This window comes from Solea solea, chromosome 12, assembly GCF_958295425.1.
Source record: "Solea solea chromosome 12, fSolSol10.1, whole genome shotgun sequence".
Classification (NCBI taxonomy): domain Eukaryota; kingdom Metazoa; phylum Chordata; class Actinopteri; order Pleuronectiformes; family Soleidae; genus Solea; species Solea solea.
The window spans coordinates 15,093,830-15,121,795 of NC_081145.1; the positions used below are offsets into that span (position 1 = coordinate 15,093,830).

The following is a 27,966-nucleotide window of genomic DNA, read 5'->3' on the forward strand; positions in this document are numbered from 1 at the left end:
CCTTTACTTTAGCGTGCCATAATTAGACGCTCGTTCCTCCAGTCACGCTGCAAACGCGACTCACCAACTCTATCACGTCCACTCTCTCTGTGCCTGAGGTTTTTTTTTCCTCCCTCAAGGTATCACAGCTAACCATACACACAACCTGCAGGGAAAACAAAGCAGCAGGATCGGGAGGCTGAGAGCTTTTGGAGGCGCACTTTAAATCAGCATTACTTTTGGTTTGAATCCCTCTCTTCTTTCAATGGATCCGCGCGTTGTGCTGCTCTGCTCTATGTTCGGACTTCTCCTTGGCCAAGGTAAGTTACCTTTCTGAAAGACACTGTAACTACTACGTGATCACTTTTAATTAGTGTTTGGCCGAGTCGATAAACACAGTCACGTGGTGCTCATAATATGGCCATGCATTCATTTTTACCACATGAATTGGTCTTAAGTTGTTTTTTTTGTTGTTTTTTTTGTTTTTTTTCAAACACAGTAAGTATCAAAGTGATATCAGACAAAGAGTGAGTCAGAGGGAGGTGATGAAGTTGGCACAGGACTAGTTGGGACATGTGATGAGAGCACACTTGAAAGCTGGCTGCTTCAAAGTGTTGCAGGTCTGGACTGAACTTTCCCATAATTTCGAACTCAGTGTCTGTTTCCGTTGTTTTTACCTCAACAACTCACACAACTGACACAGTAGTCAGCGACAGGCCAGTAATGTGTTTATCATGTGAAGAAACAAATCAGAAATTGTTGTAACCAAGGTTGAATCTGTTTTTTTTTTTTTCTGTTTGCACTTGTATTTAAATACAAAATAGGATTTTGTACACACACACTTTGCACTTTCAACATGCAACTGCCACTTTATACACATGTGAATATCTGTGTTGTTATTACAAGGGATGTGTGTTTCTACGTTGTTAGTGTTTTGTGTCGTAATATTTATCTATTAAGGAAGCCCCATGGCCAAGGGTTGCCAGTTCGAGTCCCCACCAGGTCAAAAGGCTGGGGTATTGCTCCCCGGGCACTGCCACTGCTACTTCTAGGAAGGTTCCTAGTAGATGAGAATTACCCCTAGGGGATTAATAAAGTATATATATAAAGAAAAATCTGTCTCCTGTCTGCACTACTGTTGTGTGCATAGCAAAATGACAAGAAATCGGGACTGAATTTGAATTATGTGATAGCCTAGATTAAATTTGCCTTACACAGTGACACAATGTAGTGTTAAAACACAGCTTCACACATCAGTTGTAAAGCGTTCCCACCGTCCTGGGTTCTGTACTTCCTGCTCTGCAGGCCAAAGGCCAAGTACCTTGGTAATGTGATGCTCTATCAGAACGACCGGTCTTCTCACCAGGACACGGTGGTCGAGGCAGACGGGAATGATTTATACGCAAGTGCCACAGCAGGGTCACTAAAGCGTTGGATGAAGCACATCCAAACACCAAAATGGTCCGCCCCCCCACCCCCAGTCACACATGGGGCAATGTTCACAGTCAGCAGGGCCACTTTTCCTAAGCTGCCTTCCATGTAGGGGGGTGTTGCTTCACAGGTCACCTTGAGGTAAAATTGAGTCAGCTGTCAAGCAACAAGAAGGAAGGAATATGAAACTTGTATTTTGATGTTCAAGCTAGATAGATAGATAGATAGATAGTAAAACACAGCTGTTTATATCATTTAAACTGAATGGGAAAACTCCAAAGTGCAGCCAATGCTCCCTTCTGCTGTGGAGCTCCACCAGGGGCTCATTAAACCTTGTTTACATGAGGCGTCTGCCATGCACAGCTCTGACGAGGCAGAGTGGCCCTCACAACCAGCACTGCCATCCAAGACGGGAATCAGCAGAGACCCAGCGCTGTGGCAAAAACTGCATCTAGACTAAAGGGTGGCTGCGTCTGGGTTTTCCTTCTTCCTTTGATAAAAAGAACACCACAAAATTCTGAGGCACTTCTGGATTTCGAATTTGGGTTTGCAAAGCAGCAGACAGTGGTGGCGTTGGAATGACTATGTGATGTTTAGTGGGTCAGAGTTTGTTATCAGCGGAGACCTTGTGTGGAGAAATGTCCAGAGCACATTTCTACAGTACTGTAGTCATCATGTGACAAACCCTGTACGTCAGTTAAACTGTTCTTACCGTGCCTCGACCTAGAAAGATATGGGAATGAGTTATTTTGTAGAATTTGGAAAGTTGCTCCTTGGAAGGCTTTCCAGTTTCAATACAAATTGGCTGTTTTGGCAAGAGAAAGCCAAGTGCTGGTAATCTGAAAGAACACACACACACACACACACACAGCTTCCCCATTATATGTAGAGTGTGGGGAATTACTAATCAAAAGTTGGTCATTAACACCTTTAAATGGAGGAGGAGTGTGAGTTAAATATTAAATAATCAGCTTCTGAAAACAAAGCATTGTTTTTTATTATTATAGTCTTAATGGATCATCACAGAGTCATGTTGAGAATAGAGGTCTTGATCTCTCCCAGACAGAGACATCAGAGTATCAGTGAGAACCTACTTGGTAGGCCCATGTGAAAAGCATTTCAAATGCCATCTCATTTCATCCAGCTGCTACGAGGTTTATTGGCCCCGGAGATTCTGGGATGTGCCAGACTTCCAGTAGTCGGTAGTGAGTCAGCTAATGTGGCTGCCTAGTAATAAATCCTTGGTCCATATTCTCTCCATTCTGCCAGGTTCATCATCCTTTGTGTAGTAGTGACACTTAGTGTTTCTCAATATTTGTCTATTTTTTCTATTTTGATCATACTGTATTCACGACTGCCTTTATAGAGACTTTCTAGAGAGTTTATCTGCGTTACTGTTCCTACTTGTGCCTCAGTTTTGATTTAATGCTTGTAATAAAATTCCTCTGGTCCCTTTGAGAGAAATCAGCTATTCCAGACACTTGTCCTCCCTAACTTTTCTAACCAAGTTTGTGAAGTTGCTTAGTCATGCCAGACATGTCACGGCAGAAGTTGCGTCTCAAACAGATGGATTTGTTCAGTGCATTTCACAACCTCTGTTCCTAATAATTCAAAACATTACGTCACCAACCAGCTACATTTCATATTCTATTACGGTGGATGAACAGAATTTATTTCACGGTGAGTTTGTTTTCTCTTTTTTTCCCCCCTGACTGGGAATAATTGTTAATAACCATTTGGCGCACCAGTCCCGGATTGAGCCAAAGGCAAAAACTAGTCCAGGCGTCTGATCTGCCAAAGCTATTTCATGTTTGGCACATCACAAAAACCACAGTCAAATAAATGTATTTGATTTGATTGCGTCGGCTGATTGTTTACAGAGTCAAAGAATTCCATGCTCCCTAATGCACACGAATAAACAACACGATCACCGCAGAGTTGGTTTTGCTCCAGTAAATAAAACAAACCCAAAAATACTTTCTCGTGTCTGCAACAACACGTCCATTATTCATTGTCATTGGCAAAAAAGTGGCTTTTAACATTTTAAATTGCCAAACACATTTTTGATTTTGTACAAAGAAAGTTCGAGTTTAAAGAGCATGTTTAATCTTTGCCAGAATCAAATCCATCCATCCATCCATCCATCCAACATTTATCCTTAGACTCTATCCTAGAAAAGCAACCACTAACAAACACCGATATGCACGTCTTTGGATTGTGGGAAGAACCCGCAGATTTGCCCGAAAAATAAAATGTACAACTTAAAGAACTGACACGTAAGGCAATGATCACTGGATAGGATTTCAGACGGAAAAAAAATGTAAGCTCCATCTAAAAAAAAATCCTATATGTCACATGCTTCACCATGCACAGACTGTAAAAATGTAAATAAATATCAGTAAAACACCTTTGCGTAGAGTAATTTTTGGGAGACCAATATTTGTTACACAGTTGGATAATTATGCCTTTGAAATGAAGGTGCACGAATGTGTTAATAACAGCTACATCATTCATAAATGGTCTAAAATGATTGTATCGGACTAATATCGGCATCGGAAGTTTGCGATATCGGTATCGGTCTCAAATCTAGTATGCATCACCTTGTGTGTGCGCGCAGTTGTGTTAAGTGTCTGTAATCTGTGCCCAGCAATCAATATGCAATGGGCGACCACTCATTGTGGCAAATGAGACAATCTGAGATATAAAAATCTCCTGGCAGTGAATGAGATTGTGCACAAATGTACCGATTTTTAGCAAACCCATGTGCAGTGAAGAACCTGAACTCTGCGTTGCTTCTGTTGTGTGTAGGAACAGAGCAGATCTCCATAGAGGACTGTTGCAAGGATGGACAGAAGCGAGGCTTTGACAACGAAGACTGCGCATCCCTCCCTCTTATCTCTGAGTCAACCACATGCAGGTAAGCAGGTGCTTTGTGCTACTTTTGCTACTCGCGATCACACATCCACACGTTATAAAGCTGAGGGCTGTAATCAAAACCTGCCTGAACCTCATTAACTGCTGCATCCCTTTATTACATTTCCTGTCAGTATCACAGGGGCTCCTGTGGTATTTAGATTGTATGGAGGGGGAAATGTCTGGCTCTTAATGTGAGATTGTTTTACCTGACGCTCATGAATCTCCAGGCACATTATTCACTTCACGCGAGAGCGGCAAACACTAATAGTGATGGCATAATAACAGGTCTGCCAGTAACATTAGATGTTGCGCTGCCACAGGTTCAGAGAGATCTGCCACCATGAACACTGATGGCAAACACATTTACCAGAGCCACCCACACTGATCCCAAATTTGTCTAAATTATAGTGTGAGGGGAGCAGAGGTTTGTGGGGGAGCAGGGTGTAATGGAGGGGGGGGTGGAAAGCGGCGGGTCAGTGGAGGGGTTGTTTCAAAACCCAGGAAATACCTCAGAGGTGAAACGCAACATGGAGGGAGGATGAAGAAATGCAATAACAGGAAATCTGAATGACTACTTCAGACACCAAAGGGGGGGGAAAAAAAACAAAAACGTAAGAAAAGAGAGAGAAGAGAAAAGAAAAACACAAAGTATGACTGTGCCCTTAAAAGGTCCTGTGGAGGAGGTGTGCGCATTGATGTGAAATTGAGATCCACAGCGGTTTATGTGGAAAGAGATTGATAAAGAGGTTTTTGGGAAATAAGAGGGGAGATTTGGGAGTGGGGACATCTTATCCTTACTGTCTTGTAAAACTGCAGTAAGACAGAGACAATAAAAAAACACTCTTAACTGATGACAGATAGCAAATGATGTCATCTCAATACCGATAATCTATTTTGACAATACTCCTTTAATGTAGAGGGCTGTGTCTCTTCTGGATATGGCAGTGTTTCACTGATTGCTTTAGAAATACAGTATATTACATATAATATTTGATCTCTTCTTTTTTCCACTCACTTCTTGCTAATAGAAATGTTTTAATGTCCCATCTGTAACATGTTATCACTTATTTCTTCATTCTCACATGACACAGCAGGGTTGTGTTTAGGGAGTGATTTGGTTTAGTGGTATTATTATTATTATGAGGGAGCAATGTCTTCAAATGGAGAGACACAGCGGAGGACACATGTTAACCTTGGAAGGAAAGTGTTGATCTCACTCAGGTCTGAAACAACAGAACGAAGGCCTCGTGAAGCTTTGCACAATCTAGTTTACATGACAGTGATGTCAGCAAAATAAACATCCATGCAGAGGCTGTTACTGTGACATGTTTCGAGATCCCCCAGCAAGTTCACCTCATGCTGATTTTAATGGTCTGCACTCCGAGTTGTATTTCACTTCGAGATGGGAGGAACTTACGGTTTTAAAGTTGTAAAATCTCAAGTTATAATAAATATCAAGGTGATGTAAAGACATGTGTCTTAAAAAACTAACTAACAACTATGACACTAAGTGATAAAAAAATGCTACAGGGTTGTAAATATTCAAAATTACAAAAGAGTTTCAAAGAAAATGTCAAGTTAAGTTTATCTAATGAATTGACAATCCATCAATTGTCCAATCTTTATGCTGATTTTCATTCTTCTTGTACTGATTAATCAGCATTTTTATTTCCTCCATTTCGTTACGCGCTCCCTTGTGGCCACTCTCCTGAAATGATAAATGCAGTTTTGTTTTTTATTAAAGGAAGAAAATAAGGGGCTGTTTTCATCAAATCCTCATTCATTCCATTGCCACAATTGTATCGCTGCATTTTGGTTACTTCCACATACTAATCGTCCTCCTGTGTCTTGTGTTTGTTTTCTTCTCCTTGCTGACAGGGTAGTGCAGGAGCAGTGCTGCGTGACAGTGCTGGAGGATAACATGTGCACCACTGGCATCAACTTGGCCAAAGGTCAAGGAGCCTGTGATTCTTTGTTCGCCAACACCTGCGAGATCAAGACTACAAAGGTCTGTAGTTCACTAGTTGTTGTTCTGTGTTCTGTGTTGTATTTACATTTCAGTACTTAGCACGCGATTAGAACGTGTCGCTAGTTCGTTCAGAATGAGCGGTTTATCACGGATGACAGATTGTCTTTCGTGATTTTTATGTAAAAGCATTTGAGGCTCAGCTTCAACTGTTCTCTATCGGACGACACAGAGTAGGTTTTTTTCACTGTGGTGAGCCCAACGGTGATTGGACAAAGGGGGCCAAAATGTCACTTCCACGGAAGCTCAGCTTCACTTTAGAGTCAATGGAGCAGTGGGCGGGCATGGACGCTGGGCTTCTGCATGATGATTGGAGGAACTGTCTGAAAGGCGGAACCAGTTCTTGTGATTGACAGCGTTGCAGACACTTAGATGACAGCAGAGCCTTTCCTGCCTCAGTGCTGTTGTGGATTTTGTGAGGGAAGTCTGTAGACAAATAGCTGGTCGTTGTGTGTTATTTGCTCGGTGATGTAGCCCATTTTTGTTTGAACATATACTCATATATTCAGCTGTACACAATTATTGCGTTCTAGTTGTTCGTTTGCAGAATTTATGTATAAATAACTGGGCCTGAATTGAGCTTCCCCTGTTTCAAAGACCAGCAACCGCCACACTCAAGTGTTGGTGCATGTGTTCGATATAAGTGTGTAACATTGCCGTGAGCACCGTCATCTCCTCTGTCACGCAGGGTATTTTTCTGTCAGACACATCATACGTTTTGAGTCTCAAATCCTCCTCAGGCTCAACCAAGTCCTATTTTTGCCCTTTTATTCCCTCTCAGTAAAACTTTTGTGCTCCTTTTATTTTCACAACACATCGCACATCGACACGTCTCGAAGATAGGCGCTTGACAAAATGTGGAAGGGAGAGGATGCAAGTTGGTGCATTTTCTTGACAGGACAAGATAATTGTCAGTGGCTTGTCTTCACTTGATCTGTAAAATGTAGCTGGTGGCCTATTAAAATGCCCAGAGAAGGTGAATAAAGCAAAAGTTTCAGTCAAGTCAAGGCACTGAGCTGCTGTAATGATTGACTGAGCGTGCTACAGCCACAGGGGATGATGAGCATCTCATTACTGTTCGGTTGCTACTAACTCACTGTCGTTCTTGACCATTTGTCCATCTGTCTGAAGCCTGTCAGTTGCTGTGTCTTGTCACTTCATCTTCTTTGTTATGTCCATGTGGTTAACAGAGAGCTTGAGTGTATGTCTGTCTGTCTGTCTGTATCACCTCATCCTCATCTGTCAGTCCAAATGTCTGCCTACAGCATCCTACCAGTTTTGGAACCACGTGTTTGTTTTCTCCTCTGTGCTGACGTATGCTTCCATGATGTCGGATGTCGTTTTTCTGCAGATGTGTTGTGACTGTTGTCTCCTGGGGAAGGCGATCCAGGAGCGAGGCCTACCTTGTGATCACACCGTCGCTGTGGGCTACCAGTGCGGCTTAGTTTCCCGGGCCTGCTGTGTAGATGGAGTCCAAGATAACCAGACAGCACCCACAGCACAAGCTCAATGTGGGTGAAAAGCAAACATTTTTTTTCTCATCTGCTGTGTTGGAAAAACAAAATACTGTCAGAGAAAACCTGCTCCAATTTCTCCAAAAAACAATGGAAAGAAATGAGGTTGAGAAAACAGATCAGTGTTGGTGCTGTCAAACTAAAGTCGTTGCTTCCCCCTGGTGGATGTAAACGATCATTACCTTTAGCTTTCATTGGAGAGAACAGGACCTGTTTCCAAACTCATTTGTCATTTTAGGGTGGAATTGTGGTGGTGATCCAATTTGTAAATAAGAGTCTTGTCATAAACAATAATAATCATCGTAAGAAATTAATTTCAAAAAGGTAAAAAAAAGAAGGTACAATTTTGATTTTGAAAACTGTCATTATTGTCAACACAACACTTTATTTTTTTTAAATACATTTGCATTTTAATACTCAAGATGTTTATATGTGTGCATATGAGTGTGGTTCAATTTTCTCTCACACAGTTCAGAACAAGACTACAACCAATGACAAGGGAGATAATTCAGTGTTAACTGACCAGTGCAAAGGTAAAGTATAATAATCCAACTAATAAGCTTTTACTGTAACCGATATAAATGCAGTAATCAATTATTTGCTTGTTTGTGTTGCTCCTCCAGGCAAATGTGCTCATTTATGCGTTGGCAATGACACCTGTGCCTGTTTGAAAGGCTACAAACTCAAACCAGATGGAAAGAGTTGTGACGGTTAGACTTCCACCCCCCCCCCATCATCCTCTTTCAAGATTAATATGTGAATGTCAAGATCAATATCAGTATCATTATATCTCCTCTCCTTTTTTTTGTCAGATATCAACGAATGTCTGTTGGGATCAAGCAACTGTCGCGCAGGAGAGCGCTGCATCAACACAGAGGGCTCGTTTCGTTGCCAGAGAGAGGTCAGCTGTGGGACTGGCTATGAGCTCACTGACAGCAACAACTGCAAGGGTTTGTTGAATTTATTTACCTTTCAACATATTTAAATAGTATTAAACAGAGAAGTCCCTTGAGATCAAAAAGGGCGAACAGGTAGTGATTTAGCATTAGAGAGCATAAATCATTCAGGAAGAGCATCTGCATGCTTCAATAACACTGCTGACCTTTGCATCAAAGGGTTGACTTCTTCTAGGGAGGAAAACTTATCAGAGTTTTTTTTTTGTTTATGAAGGAAGTTTGCACAGTATGGCCATGTAAATAAAAGTATACCTATAAAACTGTCTCCTTAAGGCCAGCAAACCAAGATATATGTGGGCCTAGGTGGTGAAGTCCAGAAGTAGCAGCATGAATATGAATAATATCACAACAATGTTTTGGAGAGACACTATGACACTGATAAAGATCTGTATTGAGCTGTGTTGGCAGGTTGTTCACACCTCAATGGCCTGACTGCTGTGATATCTTCATCTAGATATTGACGAGTGTGAGACTGGTATCCATAACTGTGGCCCAAAGTTTGAGTGCCAGAACACCCAGGGCTCATTCCGTTGTGTTACCACGGTCAAGTGTGGGACGGGTTACATCCAGGACGCCCTGGGCAACTGCATTGGTAAAACTCTGCAATTTGGTTAGATTTGAAATTTAGTAAATCATAATGGAATAGAAAATTCTCTTTTCAAAATTAAACAATATTCATCCACGTTTCTGTTTTCAGACATCAATGAATGTGTGAGCCACACCGGCCCATGCCACAGAGGGCAAATCTGTATCAACACGGAGGGCTCCTTCACCTGTCAGAGGAACTCCGTCAACTGTGGTCGAGGATACCACCTGAACGAGGAGGGCACACGCTGTGTTGGTACGGGCGCACCACTTGCCTTTCCTGGGTACAGAGCATCATGATGACCCACCCGAGGAGCATACCACTGTCTCCTCTGTTGCTTACTGTGCATTCCTGTCCACAGATATTGATGAGTGTAAGAGCACTGAGCAGGTTTGTGCAGGTCATGGATGTATCAACCTGGTCGGCACCTACCGCTGCGAGTGTCAGACCGGCTACATGTTCAACAGCATCAGCCGGACTTGTGAAGGTAAGAAGCTAGTAGCTCTGCTCTATATGGTAGACACAATTCTACTGTGTTCATGTGTGTTATTGATGCATTCAAGACCTTTGACAGGATCAGTCGTGAACAATTATTTCAGAAATTGTTTACTAGAGGTGTTTCAAAGTATGCAGGTCAAATGGGGCAATGTTGTATGTGCCCCATTTCATGTAATGGTAAAACAGGTTGTGTTGTTGGAAACTCCCATGTGGTGCTGGGTTAGGGTTAGGGCAGCAGTTGCTGAAGGTGTGTTCAATAAAATATTGACTAGAACACCAAATACAATGTCAAAAAGCTTCCTAAGTTTGGTATGTGTCATCCGACAAAGTAAATTGCTCATTATTTTAAGGTTTTTGCTCCTCTTTGGCTCAACTACAGGAAAAGGTATTATGCAGAGGTTCACTGTGGCCTACAGCGATGCTATATTGACATCCTCATGCTGTGCTCTTCTTCTAAAAATGTCTGTTTTGTGAACGGATTATTTAATCATAAGCCCGTGTGGCATGTTTTTCACTCTGCGTTTCAGATAGTAATGAATGCCGACACTACCCCGGTCGCTTGTGTGCTCATAAGTGTGAGAACACTCCTGGATCCTACAAGTGCAGCTGCACGATAGGGTTCAAGCTTGCCAGTGATGGCAGGAATTGTGATGGTAAGTCATAACCAAATTAGGATGACTGCAGATGTTTACATAATATGCATATACTATACAGTATGTGTACTTGCATATCAATACATAACAAAACAAATGCTTTTTACTTTTGTTTTGGGCACATCTTTCTGCTGTATCAACAAGGTTTTACTTCAGAAATACAGCTAATTTAGATGTGTTAATGGACACAGTGTATATCAGTTGCAGCAAATAAAGGTGGTGTAGCCCATATAGAAATATAGATCACACATGGTGGTATAATAATTATACTATAATTCTAGTCTCTGGTTTTGGGAGAAAAAGGTAAATTATAATCACCTTCATCTACTGCATGATGTTGAGTAGATGATTCTTTTAGTTTATATCAGGAGTCTGCCATAATGGTACAGCGCTGCCATCTGATAGCCAGCTTTCACAGTCAATCACTCTGGTGTCCACTCCTATGTGTCCTGCTGTATCTTGTATTTACCTCTCAATAAGACCAACATTTACATCATGTTTATTGAAGAGGACCTGAAACTAGCAATTGATACCTTCAAGTTATCAAGGACATGTTAAATGACTTAAGTAAGAATTAGAGTCCAGTGGACAACCAGTGGAGTCGCCTCCTGGTGGCTATTCATTATATTCTCACTTGGGGTTTGTCCTCAGGCATCAAACCAGAAGATTATATCCATTTATTCAAGATTTTATAAGAGTGGAAGTGACAATCTGCTCCAAACAGCAGTGAGGATCAGAGTCAGAAAGCAACATGCACATGGGAGAGAGCACACCGCACAGGAGAGCACAGGAGGAATTAGCAAAAAAGGCCAAAACAACAAGCAGAGAGCAAGCCCTAAGTAAACAAGGTTTTTCAGGAAAGCCGCGGCGTTACCACTGAGTCATCTGTTACGACGTGGCAATGAGTGACTGCAGGACCAGGAGATATGTAGGCTGAGTTGATGAGTGAATTGGGAGCAGGTGTGCTCCCGCTGCAGGTGCACTGATTGCATGCTGGAGGTGAAAGCAGGAGAGAAGGGAGGAGACGAAGGAGGAGGCAAGGCGGGGCATGACCAGATGTCACCAGAGTTTCTCTAATGGCACCAATAGTAACACATTTGTTACCATTGGTTTGTTAACCTTATTATTATTATCATCATCATCATCATCATCATCCCTTCAGTTAAAGACCATCACATGCTTACACATCTACAACTGTACATGTTTTCATTAATATGGGCGGGGGAGTGTCTTCATGTTCTGTGACACTCTTCTCTCCCTAGATCTGAACGAATGTGAGACTAACCCATGCAGTCAAGAGTGTGCCAACGTGTACGGCTCCTACCAGTGTTACTGTCGCCGTGGATACCAGCTCAGCGACATCGACGGCATAACTTGTGAAGGTAAACTGAGCCGTTTTCACAGACACTGGTAGATAAATGATATCCTTACATTTCCGGCTGATCAAGTTTTGACCCAGCTTCTACTGTGTGTGTATATGTACACTGTGACCACATGGAATGTAATATGTACTGTAGCTTATTATAGGTCATATTGCCCATTGACCTTTCGCGTGACCTTTGTAGACATAGACGAGTGCGCCCTGCCCACTGGAGGTCATATTTGCTCCTATCGCTGTCACAACACACCTGGGAGCTTCCACTGTTCTTGTCCTATTGTTGGCTATACCTTAGCAACCAACGGGCGCACTTGCCAGGGTAAGTTGTCTTCTAATGGTTCTACTCTTAAACTTAACTTGAACAATTCAAATACAGATTTTGTGTTTCTTCTTTTTTCCTTTCAGATATTGATGAGTGCGTGACGGGAACACACACATGCTCGGAGAACGAGAGCTGTTTTAACATACAAGGAGGATTCCGATGCCTGTCCTTTGAGTGTCCGAACAACTACAGACGCGTTGGAGAAACGTGAGTCGCTGGTTGAAATCCAATCAAATATACCTTATTTTCCCCCCCACAGGTCACTTGTTTTTTGGAGAAAAGTGCTGCAACACTTTCTGAACAATACACAGCACAAAAAACAGCTACCAACGGACATTTAATTTGCAGGACATAAATAATATTGCCCTAAAAATGGTAGTTTATGTGCCCTAAAACCCATAAAAAGTAAAGAATACATTAAAATGTAGGACATAATACTCAACGTCTTTACTGGGAATTAAGTAATAATAGGCAGGAAATAATAATAATGTAAACGTCAACAGCAGACCTCACATTCATGAACCCTCAGAGAAAAGTATGTGCTCCTCACAGCCAAAGTCTAAATGGCCATCAGTGTAGTAGGTCTGAGTGTAGGTACAATAAATGAATAATATCAGGCTTTAAAGACCAACCTTTATCCATATTTGTGGATAAGGCTCTGCATGTCTAGTCCACCCCAGAAAAGTATTGGCTGTAGCATGTTCTGTTTTTTTAGAATGATGCATTTGAATATTTGTTAGCCTCAGAGTTGGCACAGATTCACCTTTTGATTGGAGACACCAGTGACACAAATTATTGCATGATCCCACGGAAAGGCACCACGACTGGCCTGTTTAGCACTAGGCTGCTGCGACTGATGTTCCCTCCACTGCATGCCATGCACGGCAAATTAAACTTACACTCGGTCTCTCTGTCTCTTTCTCTCTGTGCCTGTGTTGTTCTGTCTTGTCCTGATCTGCCTCCCCCACCCCTCAATTTTTCTTTTGCAGTCGATGTGAACGCTTGCTTTGCAATGAGTCTGTCGAGTGCCTGGCCATGCCCCTGAGAATAACCTACTACTACCTCACCTTCCCCACCAACATTCCCGTCTTCACCAACATCTTCCGCATGGGCCCCTCCCACACCGTGCCTGGTGATGACATCCAGATCGCTATCACTGCTGGCAACGACGACGGTTTCTTCAAGACGGAGCAGATGCCCACTGGCGGCGTAATGTCTGTGGCAAAGCTCCTCTACAAGCCACAGGACTTTGATCTGTCTCTGGAGCTAAGGCTTCACCGCTATGGCACAACCAGTACATACCTGGCTAAAGTGCTGGTGTTTGTTACCCAGGAGGAGCCCAGAGTAGTTTACAATCCCCTTCTCGAATAGACACAGCTTTTATGTAGCGTTGCACCAGTTGCTACACTTGGAAAATGATGTGTCATTTTGAGATGAAATGTCTCGGGAGAAAACACATTCATCCTCAAGACAAATTGCATGAGTCATGAACATACGGTACATTAGTGGCAAAGCATAGTGATGCGGTCTAGACTGTATCGTAACATATACGTAGCGCAAGTGATCGCAGGACATGCTGCATAGAAATATACAGTGTTAGCTAAACATTTGGGTTTTCATTCAGTGATCAGTAATTAGCCTCTGTAACCAACTCTCATTCATGGATTCCTGCTATTTAAGTCTTACCTTAAAAAGGTTTGTAAATACGCGTAGATCAAGTGTAATCTGTGATGACTACAGCAGTCAGAACCCTGTCGTCGTTCCTGTCATGTGCCGACCCCTGTGCATTCTTTTGTCACATTTTAAATGTATACAATTATCCAACATTTATACGTTTGATTTTATAACTGAGCGCTGCATGTCCGGTTTGTATGTGAAGCTAACAGCTGGCTAGTGTGAAGACTACAAACAGCTTGTATGGCTCTGTCCCAAGTTAACAAAATCCATCCTACCAGCACTTCTAAGGCTCTCTTATTAACACGTTGCCTCTCAGTTTTATAAATGTTTAATTATTTGTTTGTTTGTAGGACTATTTTATGGCTTGGCATTGTTTCTTTTTTTCTAACTACATGTAAACAATGATCTGATCAATCATCCAGCCTGGATTTAAAGGCCAGAAATAATGAAAATATGAACACAGAAAATCACAAAGGAACACCGTTCTTTAGCACTGTACTATTTTACAGAATTTAAGATTGAACACTAGACTTAAGTGAATGAAGCCCAAACTGAATGTATATTCTTTGAGGGTAAGGCATCGTCATATCCGCTAGGTGGCGTTCTAGGTCAGGGTAACTTTCAAAATGGTAACGACCCAAGTCTGCATACAACTAAGTGAAATTTGATGAGGGTTGCATGACAGAATATGACGTTGACGCAGTATTTTATGGTTTATGTGTTGGATGAACAGTTTTCTATTAAAATTGAAATTGAAATAACACATGTTCAACTCAAATCCACTTCTTGATAGTCATACATTGTGGGCTTTAATCAAAATGCAGCGAACGAAATCAGCTGGAATGTGAGGCCACAGCAGTGATGGAGTTACTTCCTCACATAGTTTCATATTATTCCAACAGTGTCAGTAAAGAGGAAAGCCAATGAGGCATGTGGATGTCTAGTATTACATGTATTTAAAGTGAAAGGTTCATTCTTTAGTCTGATTGCAAAAAGGCCTGTCAACAGGTGACAAAAAAATCTGTGTTCCTTTCTTCTGTTAGGTTCCCAAAGAAACACTCCTGTATCAGTATTTATCTTTAAATAGAGGCTATCCAAGCTTTTCCATCAATAAGTCAAACTCCGTATGTATTATATGTGCATGCACCTCAAGTAATAACTATTTAACAAGTCCATACAGTAATTCCACACATCCAATTTCCAGTCAAAAGGCAGATTGGCCCTATTAAGGCAACAATGCCACTTTCCAAATGTCAGTTACCTTGCACCGCAAATACATCTTTCTTTGTCAGATATCTTATGTACATCTCTGTTGCTCTTGTTACATTTTGGGGCTAATGTAGAACACACAGATTTCCACTGTATGCTGTGGGCGAAAACCCCAGTGCAGACAGATAATCCAAATGAAGGCTGAGTAAGTGACACACGATGGGATGCAGTGGCAGAGGAGTGGGAAACGCGCGCCATCAGGAGAGAGTATAAATAGTTTGACATGCTGCGAGGCTGCTGCCTGAGGGCTGCGGCTTATAATAACTGTAAATTCAGATGTCCTAGGTTCCTCCTGTCCTGAGCTGTCAGGCCAGTAAGGATGCACTTGGTCTCTAGTGGGGATATCCTTAAAATAAGAACATAGTGGCGCGCAGGAGGTTTTTCCTCCCCTTTGACATTGAGTTATGGGGCTCTGGGCTCTGGCCGTGGTCTGAACAATTTGTGGTTCAGCAACATCACCGCGCGCAAAATGAATGATGCCCTGCAGTGTTTTTGTTGGGGCGTTATCAATGTGCTGACTATAAATAATAATTACCAAAAAAAATAAAAGGCCCTACGCTTGACCAGAGGACTTTCATCCAGAAAGTCTGTTTTTCTTTCTGGTCTAAAAGTATTGGGGTTTTTCTCCTAGACTGGGCCACGTGAGGCATGGGGAGATGAAGAAGACATGCATGTGCGTGTGGGCACGTGCGCTCCCGCACACACACACAAACACACACACGCGCTTGTTTGCATGCACAAGTACATACATGCACAAATAAACATGAAGGCTTTTTTTTTTTTAATAGATATATGAATGTGTTAGTACACATGGGGCTTTGATTAGCTCCACTTGCTGCTGCTTTCTACTTTGAAGTGCCCATCTGTGTGTAATGGTGGGGGGGGGGGGGGGGCAGTTCACTCTGGGTCATTATCTTCTTGTAAATTTACTCTCTTCCTCAACAGAGCTTTCACCTCATCCTCCAGAGTCCTGCTCGGTCTTTCTGCAGCTCAGGCCGCGGTATTATAAACTAGGAGAACATTTTGTGGGTTTGGCCTGCACTAAAGCAAAACTTGGACCCACCCGCTAATTGCTAATTACAAGCCCCTACCCAGTGGTGGCTTGACTTTTTGTCAGGGGCTTCTCTTCTCGGTCTTCATGAAAGAAGCCCTGCAACCCAAGCCGGGCCTCGTCTTTGAGCTACATCCTATAGGTCCCCAGAGGAGTGCCAGAGATCCACGGCCCATGACTCACAATGTGGCTACATGGCTGCCGTGCACATTAACTAGACCTATACATGGCAACCTGGCTGTTTTAAGCTTGGATTTAACATCTTAAATGTCAAAGTCAGGGCTTTTTTTTTTTTGTTTCAAAAGTCTCCTCGCTAGCCTAATTTTCTTATAATTCCAAAGACAAACTCTTGATTTATGCGCTTGTTAATGCATTACAAACCTCTCTTAAAGTCTTATGTAGCAGACAGGTAGTGAATAGTGATACTTCAGGTGGCGTTAGCTTTAGGAGCCAGCAGAGGCCCTTTATTCCCTCCAACCTGTCACTGATTAGTCAGTGAAATAAACAAAGCCCTAAATAATAGGATAAGAGCTGGCCCTGGGAGAGGCTGGGGAGTTGTCTAGTCATGTTGCCCACAATTTAGGAGTCTTTTAGAACACTCCCTTGCCCCATAAATCCTGCTCAAGAGATTATCTGATGTGAAGCCCGGGGATGCTCAGCAAATCCAAATATTTTTCCTGAGCAGGTTGTGGATCATTCTTTGTGAGGGCAGTAATTCATTCCCACACAGCTTGAAGTAGTGCATCAGAAAAGCATCAATGGCAGCTTGAGTATCCACAAGTTACGAAGTTTGGCTTTGGCATGAGTTATGGCCAGTATTTGTTGGATTATTTTTCTTGCAAATCACATACACTATGATTGTTTTTGATGTTGACCACCATATCCAGTATCCTTTCTGTCTTGTTCACATATTGTTTGTGTTGTGGCTTCTGGAGTTGTCCCACTTAGTTCTTGATTACGCCGTGGGCTGCTCCAATGGATGCCCTGTTATTGGGAGCTTTAGAAACCAAACTAGACTCAACTCTGAAGTCTTTATTTATACATTACCTTTAGGTCAGAGGCCATGTGTGTACTTGTGTTGTCTTTCTGTTCTGGATGTGTATATCTGTTCTCTACTTCAGTGCGGCGAGGCTTCAACGCACTGACACTGTTCGCTGTATAAAGTCCTGTCAGCCCAGTGACATTGCTTGCGTTCTGGACCCCAAACACTCAGTGTCCCACACCTTCATCTCACTGCCCACCTACAGAGAGTTCACAAAGCCAGAAGGTAGGTATACATGTTAAATGTTACACAACACATTATGGGAATAATACTCATTTATTTTATTTTTTTAAAAACTAAAACAATATGAGAGAATATTGACACCACTATTTGTAGAGTAGTTGGGGAGCTTGAAGACTGGAACCCGGGTTAAACATTTAACCCGGACATGCTCCAAGGGATCATAACACACCAACCATCTCCTCTGAAGCTCATTACTAAACATGGGATTTCACAGTTTCACAGGTCAGTCCAGGTTGTTTCCACCATCCCTCCATTCCTTATATCAAGGAAAAACCTGTAAACTATATTTCCAGGTATGAGAAAGGCACCGGTCCTCTCAACTAACTATTTGGCAAAACTCACAACACATTTAAACTGTATCAATATGTGCTCTGTAACCCACAAAAGCCCATGTGTCAGTCTTTATTACTTAATTATTATTTTTTGGAGGCAACTCATTTGCACGATAACCCACAGTTTTACTGTGTATCTTGTTTAATCTCTAAGCTCCTATCAAATCAATTTCCATCCATATTTCCATAATCCTTCTGTCCCCCAAATGAGCTATTCAGTGATGTTCTCCATGCAGCCTGTGCTTGGCTGGCCCACACCAGAGACAGAGAAGTGCCACGCTGATCGGATACTGTAGGAGTTACCACAATAATCACTCGCAGACAGTGACAGCTGACAAGTATTGGCTGGCACACCGCGCATGTTTCTGACACACTCATGCTCAGTGTCATAGGGAGTTAAGATCTTGTCATTTCGCATAAGTTCCAGGTTGGGTGTAAAGGACATGAGGGCCTTCAGCTGAACAACCCCTCAACCTTCCTGTGACCCTCTCAGTGTACAATAAACACAGACATTTTCAGCTCTCATTTTATTGTCTTTTACCCAGTAATTAAAACAAGGATTGGCACAGGTTTGACGACACAATTCCAGTGTGATTATAAGGCTTTAGGCTCCAAAGGCTCTTTGTGTCTAATTGTTATCTTCCAACAGAGATTGTTTTCCTGAAAACCACCGTGCCAGCTTATGGACCCTATCACTTAGGCAATTACGATGTCAAGTTTAACATCCTGGAAGGCAACGCACACAATGCCTTTGACGTCATCAAGCGGATAGAGAATGGATATTATATGGGTAAGTGGACAATATATTTATATTGTTTTTAACCTGTGCTCTGTCAAGTCAGAATGAACCAACGTAGTGCAAAGTACAATTTGACCATAGAAGCTTTAACTTCCACCCTGTACCACCCGACAGCCAGTGACTGGAAATTGCATTTCTTTTTGACAAAGTTGGTGGTTTTTCTGACCTCATTTCTCATTTTGAAATATACTTATGTTTTTTTTTTTCACAAATCAAACTCATATGTGCACACTGAGAAGGGACAAAAAGCACAAAAAACTTCCATAAAGAATGCCTGGACCTCCTGACATAAGTAGATCTGACACAGCCCATTCTGGTCTTCGACAGTGTGGTGGCATCATGTAGCTGTCATCATCTTTATGGGGGCTCTTGGTGTCTGTGTCTTCGGAGAGTTGTCCTCAGAGTGGCTCTTTGAGACAGACGAAGGCTTGTTTCTGTCTCACCAAATATTTGGCACAGGTTTTCACAGTCCTGTGGTCAAACAAAGTACCATTTAATTCACTTATCCACTATGCCTATTCCAAGCAGATCATTACTTTCCACAATGAGTTATGGCGGTCTGGATGTACAGAAATCAAGTGTATGAATCCATACGTGTGTATTTACATGCACGCATGCATGAGGGATTGCAGTTGACAAGCAGTTCTTCGTAACTACCTGTTCGTTGACCGCCGGCGTACGAGACGAGACGAGCCCTGAACTTGTTCAAGTCAGAGCTGCAGATATCATCGCCAGTGGTGTGTAACAACAACACATGTTTGGGTGGAAGCCATTCCCATCCTTTAGTCTGGTGGTGACCCAGACATTCTCCCTTGGCCCAGGGAGAATGAGGGAATGTTGTGAGCCTGAGGCTTGTCTAGGTGATTTTGTTTTGGTTGTGTGCGTACATGCAGGCCTGGTGGCATTGCGTGGACAGTGTCCTCCCCTTCTTGCTGATAGATGGAGGGATGACCTGTCAGTATGTAGATCTGTCTTTAGAGACTGGAAGACAGAGAAGGGGGAGGAAGGTGTGACTGTCGCTGGTTCAGACTGCATGGGTTGTGCAGTCTGTACTCGCCTCTCATACATTTGTGCCCCCGAAAAGATGTGTTTATCAAATTCACATAAAGACACGGGAGAAGAATGTTTATTACCAGCAAAAATTCACATAATTCCCTGGGAGAGCAGTTATAATTATACCGTGCAGACTTATAATGGTATGTTTTTGTTGGAATGTGCAATAGTGTAATTTTGAGTGATAAACCTTATTTTATAATAAGTATAAAGTCTGCTGTGTGTGTGTGTCTATCTTTGTGTGTGTGTGTAAGAAGGATTTAAGAGAAATTCCCTGTTTATAGCAGCGCTCATTCACCGGGCAAAGTATGTGTGTGCAAGGAAGGGGGAGAGAATGCAGCAAAAGAAAGACAAAATAAGACACTGATTCAATGAAAGAGGAGAGAGAGAGGGAGAGAGGGAGAGAGAGAGAGAGAGAACTATGTGCAGAAGTAATCCTGGGTGCTTTGCTTCATGTGGTTAAATGTATTGTTCCATTTCCCCACGCTAGGCCTCAGTGTCTCGCCTAGCATTAGAGCACTTAAAGAGACGACCACATGAAAGGCCTGTTTGTGAGGAGCCACTTCTCTCCCAAACCCATTGGATGCTTATTGGATGCAGCTCTTGCATGTTAGCACCAGTTGCCCATCACATATCCAAACTGTGGCGCTCTGCACTGGAGCCATTGGTCACTGACTGTTCGCTGTGAAGTGTGGCGTCCATCGTGCTATGAAGGTCCTCTTGGTTTTATTTCGTGGGTTGTGCTGCTGGTGCTTTGGCCCACAGATGCTGCTGTTGCGTAACCATTGTATGAGGCTTGCTGACGTGTCACTTAAGGAAGCTTAGTTTCCAGTATCTCCAGTGTCTCCAACAGTGGTATTACAGCTTGGTGGGATGTGAAGAGTAGCAGACATTGAGGCTCCACTAATGAACAAGCGTGTGAACTCAAACTTACTTTGGCCATTGTTTTTGGCTACTCGCTGTGTTTTTGAAAGGGACGAAAGAGGCAGTTAGGAATCCTCAGAATCCCGAAACTTGAAAAAGTGATTCTTGTAAGGTTTGATTGGCTGTTGCTCTTTTCCGTTCAGCTCACTTGCTCACTATTTTAAAAACCACTTGGATGCATAGACAAGTGCACAGACACAGACCGAATAAAAGCCGCACCACTCTTTCCTACTTCCTGGTCATCCATCATGGCTTTCTGAGCACTGTCACATCTGGATGACAACCCTGACAGCCCTATGCATCTGTGCAAACACAACAGACCACCAACACTTGGAAAAAATAGTCCAAAAACAATCAAACAGAAAAACAAATCCCCATGACGACCACAGTAGCTCAGTGGCAAACCATATAAAATCCCCTCAGGTATGTAGAAACACAGCAGAGCCACTAAAGTGATGTACGTAGTTGTAACATTTGTGACTCAGAAAATGAAGGGAAGCAATTCCCATCCTCTGAACTGTCATCCATTTTTGACCAATGACAAATTGTTTGAACGGATTTTGGTAGTAAGTGTGCTTGGTAGAATTTGGTGCTTCTGCTGGTAGCATGGGTTGAGACTGGGTGATTTCCTGCAAAATTGTGATCTAAGTCGACGTGATCAAATCACATACCCTACTGTAATTTCTGCAGATTTCTCACCTGCTGCTTCATGCTGCAAATGTACCATCCTAAATGTGTGGTCAAAAGACCAAAAGAAAGAACTCATTTTATATATTTTGCTTGAGAGGGATTGTTTCCCCCAACTATTTGCACAACCACCAACAACCTGGTTAGTTTGATGGTTGATTCTGCTGGTGACCTGAGCAGAATTCATGATTCATCTAAGCTCGTCCGATCTGTCTTCAACTCGCATTCACATCTATAGTCAATTTAGAGCGTCCAGTAACCTCTGAATGTTTTTGGACTGCGGTAGAGAACAGGAGAAAACCCCCCCGCACACATGGGGCGAACATGCGGACATCTCACACAGAATGGCCCTCAGGCGACATTTCTCATTTCTTTTTCCTGATGTGTGAAGTGAGAGTGTTGGCTGCCATTAATTCATGGGCATTAAGGTGTATACTGTAGATGGACTGTACAATACAGTAAGTAGCCAGCTTTGGAATAAAACAGTCGTCCAGTTTGTTGTGTGAAAGGATGGAATAACAGCAACAGATGGCACACATTATACAGCTGAATTCCATTCATTTTTGAATGCAGGTGGAAATACACCTTGGCGTTTAATATCCTATGCTGAGAATAAATATCTCATGTGCTGAAATTGACATGGGGCCGGCAGCCAGTGAGACAGCCAGCGAAATGAATAGAGGAAGAAGTAAACAGTTTGTCTCTATGCAGGTAGTCATGGTCGTCAGTGGAGCCGTCCACAGTGGCTGGTGGAATTTAAGCCTACTGTGTGAGACATGACTGCTTCAGAGCCGACAGAGTTTGTGGCTCTGGCTTGTGGCCATGCTGGTGAGGAGACGGGGACAGCCGTGGAGATAAGCAGACGACCAGCTCTTCAAGTTTGAGTGGCTGTCGTTTGTGTGAATCATAACACGACAGCAGCAGGCGCACCAGAGAGCACCAAGCCCACAAGTAATCCGTGTCTGTCCCACTAAAGATTACTACAGTTAATCAAAACAGGATCTTCCCCACCCAACAACACCACAGTCAAACACCCAACGTTGTCCTCCACCATCGCACATGAGGATGATGCTGCTGCTGCTGCAGTGTACTCCGTACAGAGTAAAAGAGACACTGGTGTGTACACATAAAATGACTTGTCATAAAACTGTCCTCGTAATTTATCACATGCACTCATCTCCCCTTATCTGGTGAGCTGTCACACTGTGCTGCATTATACTACACAATACTTAGTTCCAAAAAGTAATGCTGTTTCCATGCTCAAGTGATGCGTCAAAACCAATTAAAAAAAAGTGCTTAAATGTTTATCAAGATGCTGCCATTTGGAGAATATGACATAAAACTGTAATTTAAAATGCAATTAAAGCAGGTTTTCATCTGATGTCCTTCCCATTCAGTCGACAGTGACAAGTCTATTTTCTGCTCCTCAGTTCTGGTTCTTTGCTTTGAAATGTCACTTGTAATATAGTGCAAAGGTTGTGGTAAAGATAATGGTACATGTTATGTCATCTCAGCTGCTTTGGCCCACAACGGCTAAAACAGAAAGTCCAAGAAAAGAACCAACCTATTCCTTACGGCTACTTTTCAATGATGATGTCAGTACCCAGTGAGTGTCACTTTCCAACAATGACCCATGAGCCATTTGAGAGATCTCTCACTATGACTCACTGTTAATTGACCTTGAAAAATCAAGCCACACCGGCTGGCCTTTCAGAGCATGGTAGCACATGGATCCAGCCCCTCTTTGGAGTGGTCAGTTGTGTGTTTGCACAACCTGACCTGACTGGCCATCCGTGTACCACTGGCTAATGGCCTGGACATAAACACAAGATTGGTTCTTTCTTGAGGGACCTGTGCACTCTTACTACAGCTGGGTAGCAAACAGAAGCAATTTATCCATTGTTTGGCATTTCTTGCAGTGTTTAATTTTTATTTATTAAAAAAACAAACAAAAAAAACAAACAGGTAAAAGCAGGTAAAAAAGAACCCTGTTTATGTGAATGACTTTAGTTCTCAGCTGTACATCAGTGATCCTGGTCAGATAGAAAACACATCACATTTCGAGTCATAATGATGATGTCGAATGCCCTCTAGTACACTCTTGGCATGCTGGAGCTTTGTACACCACCTGGATGCTCTCCAGTGGTTTCCCTGCAGTGAGCATGCATAGCGCCACAACCAGCATGTCATTATACAATACTGTGGTGTGGCCAATGCATACTTTTCATTTGTCTCTGGTGTTAAACCCGTTCATTTTGGATTTTGTCATACACTTCCTCGCTGAGTTGTAGAAACCAGAAAACCCAGAAATTGTACTGTTTACATGTAACCCTTCAATATTGCAGCCCTCATGGCCATGAATGATGACAAATGCCTCTTGGCATTTGCTTGACTTTGTTTTGTGGCAGTGTCTCTGCCACTAGTGTGCTTTTATTTATGGCTATAGTCTACTAAAGGGGCTACTTTATGGTAAAGGAAAATGTCTTGGATAAAGGACAGATTGTACAGCTGCTTGTTTAATGGTGGCTGTTTAAGCCAGTGGGCTCACCTTTGCACCCTGCGGCAGATACCTCAGTGAGATGGAAAGAGACACCACAAACCTTTAGAACACTACAACCCCTGCTCGGGTACCACAGGCCTCAGATGACATGACCTTGCAACTCAGTCATAGGGCGAATTGCCAGCTGTAGGGGTGTGTGTTTATTTATTTGAATCTCAGGTGGTATGGTAACCAATACAAGTCAACCTGTTATGTGGCTGTTGGCTTTTTGCCTTACAGGCCAGATGAAATGTTAAAGATGAGTATGTGCGGTTGTGGTTTCACCTCAGGTTCACTGTGAGCATGTTGAGGCCCAGCTGTTAGTTGATGCTTCCCGCTTATTGAGGATGCCACTGTGCTTTTGATGGAGAGCTAACGGAAACACAGAGTCATCATGTCAGGATTTCATCGGGGGCCTCCAAGAGGTCACGTATACTGACTTTAGTATCAAGCTGCATGGGCGCACAAGCCCACATTGTAATAACATAATTACTCCTTTTTGCCCTCAAGACTGTGCAAAGAAAGGTAAGTAAAACAAAGCTTAGAAGTTGCGTAAAACAAAAGCCACAAATCATTTCCGATACCGTGATACATTTTATGGGCTGATTTTTAAAAGAGGAAGGTGAGGAAAACTCGTTCTTTACTCGTTTTTTAATTTTTTTTATTGTTCCAGGTCTGTGAGCTTATATAGGAAGTTTATTGATTTGTTATTGATTCAGCTCTTGGATATTACATCAGAAATCCTATTAGTAAGAACACATCCATGCCCTCCACATGTGCTAATTAGACCACAGACAAATTTACAAAACACTAACTAGCCTCAGACACATTCCACATATTGTAATATTTATATGTCCTTAATATATTTTCAGTTTCGATGCAATGGGTAGCCGTATTTTTCGCTATTTATTTATGTGATGCGGTCGTGAAATGGAAAACATTCCCTCAGTTGATCTTGATTATAAAATGCTTAGTCCTCCTTAGGTTTAGTACACTACTGCTGTATGCTGCATTTTTGTTAGAGATCTTAATGTGGATGAAAATCCATCTGTATTTGCGGTCGTCATAATGATATCTTACTCATCTTCATTCTGCCCAGCACAGAAGCTTTTGAACTGATTTTATTTGACTTGAGTATACACACAAATCACAAACCCCCTGAACTTAATTTGAGTGCGTATTGCACAAAATCCACTCTTTTTTTTTTATTTTCCATGTCAGTTATTTACTTAATCTTGTGGCTATTGTTAGGTTTAAGCAGAGGTTAGTGCTTTCTGATGGGGCTGGCTTGGAAACAATAAAATCTCAGTCCCACTCTCTTCCATCGAGTGTCACTATGCAACTGAGTCCCAAAACATCACAACAAGGGGGCAACTCTGGTAGAAGTGGGACCCATTCCATACTCCTCCAAGTGCTTATCGGCAGAATCTTCTGGAATCTGATGTGTGCCCACAGATTTGACTCGGAGAAGAACGGGAGAGCAATGGAAAGTGACATAGTGAGGGAGACAGCATTTCAAGCTCCTATAGCTTGCCCCTCCCAGACTTAAAGATGGATTCCTGGAGGAATGCCTCCGTGGCTGTATCGCGTGACTGTGACTGCTTCGCTCCATCAAACACATGGGACTCATTTACCCTTGTGGGCCATAGTGATGGTGCCACAAACACCAGGCCCCCCTCAGGAAGTGAAGAAATGGGAAGAAGAGAAGGAGCAGAATGAGTGGGAGGGGTAGTCTGCCATTGTACAATGCCAGTGTCCCATACAATGGATGTGGTGGATGATGGTTAATGGATCATTATTTTCCCTGTGGTTAACAATGACCAAATGGGTTGTATTATTTTATCACAAGTATCACAGCGAGGAGCCTCATTATTCAGACTGATGAGGCAGTGACACATGTTGATATGTCAAATTAACTTGAGTCACTGCAACAAACATTAGGGCTTTACTGACTCAGAAATGAGTAAGTGAAACACAAGAGGGGTTCAGCCAAAGAGGATGGGGGAAGATTTTATAGGAGGACATTGCGGTGATTGTGCTGCATGGCTGCATCTGGTGATGTCTGTTCAAACAGGCCAGAGCTGAAATGTCACCAGCCCTCTGCAGAGAAAAGGCCTGCTGACAGCCTGTATAAACACTGGCATTTCCCCCCTGTAATCGCATGTTCGCTTAAAAGGAGCTCCCAGTGGATTCCTTGGGCCTTCAGTAATGCTATGTTTCAAGTGTTTTTAATTTCCCGTTTATTTTGCGTCGATAGATGGTGTCTTTTGTCCACAGAGAGGGTGGACGGTGGGGTAGGACAAACTGAATTCACACTGGAAAGGACAATCCACTCCTGACATTTGTTTGACCTTTGTTCAGCAGGGTCACGCTTTTACTTTACCAAATGTAGGCCTTAAAATCAGCTGATACCATGATTCACCCGGGGATCCTTTTCCTCAAAGCCCACGGGGAATTGTGTTGTGTTCTCGGTTGCATTAGTATTCACTGGTGCTGTTTTGTCCTGAAGAAAGACAGCTGTACTGAATAAAAGTGAACTTTGCACAAATTTGACAGAACTGTCAAACGTGAAAAAGACGACAGAAGAAGAAGACTGGTTTAGACAGCCTGCGATAAACCACATTACTTTTGAATAGATACTTTGCGTCATATGCTGAACGACAAATGTAATTTTTCAGTGTGCCGAGCACCACAAACAAAATTCCACTGGCCTCAATTGTTTTGGGGTTGAAGCTAAATTTCTAAGTCAAAACCTCAGCACATAAAACCAAAACTATCTCCATGACTTGATACCACGAGGGTAAAGTGAGAAGAAAATGTTTTGGATGAACCTAGCACTACAGATATCAAGACATTCAAAGAGTCAAGTCAAAATGAACAAGCCCTGTCTTGTTTGTTAGATTTAATACTGTTTGAGTGCAAATCTTTAGCTTATACTGCAATATGGATATAAACCAAATGCATAATGACCGGAACATTGTCATGACATTAGAATACTATATTATATACTAATAATTATACATACTATATAGTCAATGATACTGCAGTTTCTTTGCTGTTTTGTTAATCCTGGTGTTCTTTCTTGTCTCTTCCAGGTGTCGTTCGCCAGGTGAAGCCTCTGATTGGTCCGCTGACAACAGTACTCAAGCTCTCTATGCAAAACCTGACAAACCAGGGCGACTCCAGCCAGAACATCATCAATGTCTACGTCTTTGTCGCTGAGTTCTGGTTCTGAGCGGTGGCTGCCAGATCCCACCACAAGTATTAAGACATCCATTGTCAACACTGTAAAAACGTTTTTGTTTTTTTTAAATCAATACACAGATCAGTGTTGAGGTTTTAATGTTACGTTGGATTATATTTGACATTTTCAGAGACGAACGGCTTCTAGCTGCACCACTTTTTTTTGTTTTAATGACAAGCTCAGCCTGAAGTGTATGTACTGGCAAAATGGAGCTAAATATGGAGAAACTCAATGTTTTTACGTCGTAAGAAATACGATAATCAGAAGTGTTTTAAATTGAAAGTGCGTGCATTTTGAGAGGCCACAATATTGAAGTTCAACAATATTCCTTTCATGACATTACAGTATAAGCCTTTTTTTATGTAACACGTCTCCTTTCTTACTCTATATGCATTGGATGAGGTATTTTTAATGGAATAAACCTATTTTATTTACAGAATTTGTATTTTTTATTTCTACACTGTAAAACCAGTCAGATTTAGTTTTTTAACCTCAAGTGTTGTTACGTTCATATTTCACAGTTGAACAACATTATGACCAATATAAGCATGAGTGAATGGGTAAATCAGACATTCATCAACTTGATAAAAATAATACTTTACAGGTTGTGGAACTGTCTGATTTAGGTTTATGTGTTAAAAAAATACTTGGTTAAGGTTAGAATTAGTTTTTTTATTAAGGTCTTATTAATATCTTATTAAGGTTAGCAGTCATATACCTGCCATTAAGGTTGTTGAACACTGTCAAAAGGAGCAAATATCAGTTTCACACAGACAAGAATCAGCACTCTGACATGGAAAGGTCCTTTATGGATGTGGACTGACTCTCCTTATACCAACCTCACCCC

The 27,966-nt window shown here is 42.2% G+C and overlaps 1 protein-coding gene across 2 annotated transcripts; it reads left to right on the forward strand.

Moving 5' to 3' along the window:
* The first annotated feature begins 31 nt into the window (after nucleotides 1–31).
* On the forward strand, nucleotides 32–27,558 carry fbln1 (fibulin 1). Of its 2 annotated transcripts, XM_058645525.1 has the most exons (17): nucleotides 32–299; nucleotides 4,219–4,327; nucleotides 6,205–6,334; nucleotides 7,704–7,863; nucleotides 8,337–8,399; nucleotides 8,490–8,576; nucleotides 8,679–8,816; nucleotides 9,277–9,414; nucleotides 9,520–9,663; nucleotides 9,770–9,895; nucleotides 10,434–10,559; nucleotides 11,822–11,941; nucleotides 12,125–12,256; nucleotides 12,343–12,466; nucleotides 17,378–17,523; nucleotides 18,523–18,663; nucleotides 26,971–27,558. In XM_058645525.1, exons 1-17 carry the CDS (start codon nucleotides 245–247, stop codon nucleotides 27,108–27,110), a joined length of 2,079 nt encoding a protein of 692 aa, XP_058501508.1. In that variant the 5' UTR covers nucleotides 32–244; the 3' UTR covers nucleotides 27,111–27,558. The 2 variants fall into 2 exon arrangements, with proteins under 2 accessions (XP_058501508.1, XP_058501509.1); XM_058645526.1 differs by lacking the exons at nucleotides 17,378–17,523; nucleotides 18,523–18,663; nucleotides 26,971–27,558 and adding an exon at nucleotides 13,249–15,986.
* The last annotated feature ends 408 nt before the right edge of the window (nucleotides 27,559–27,966 follow it).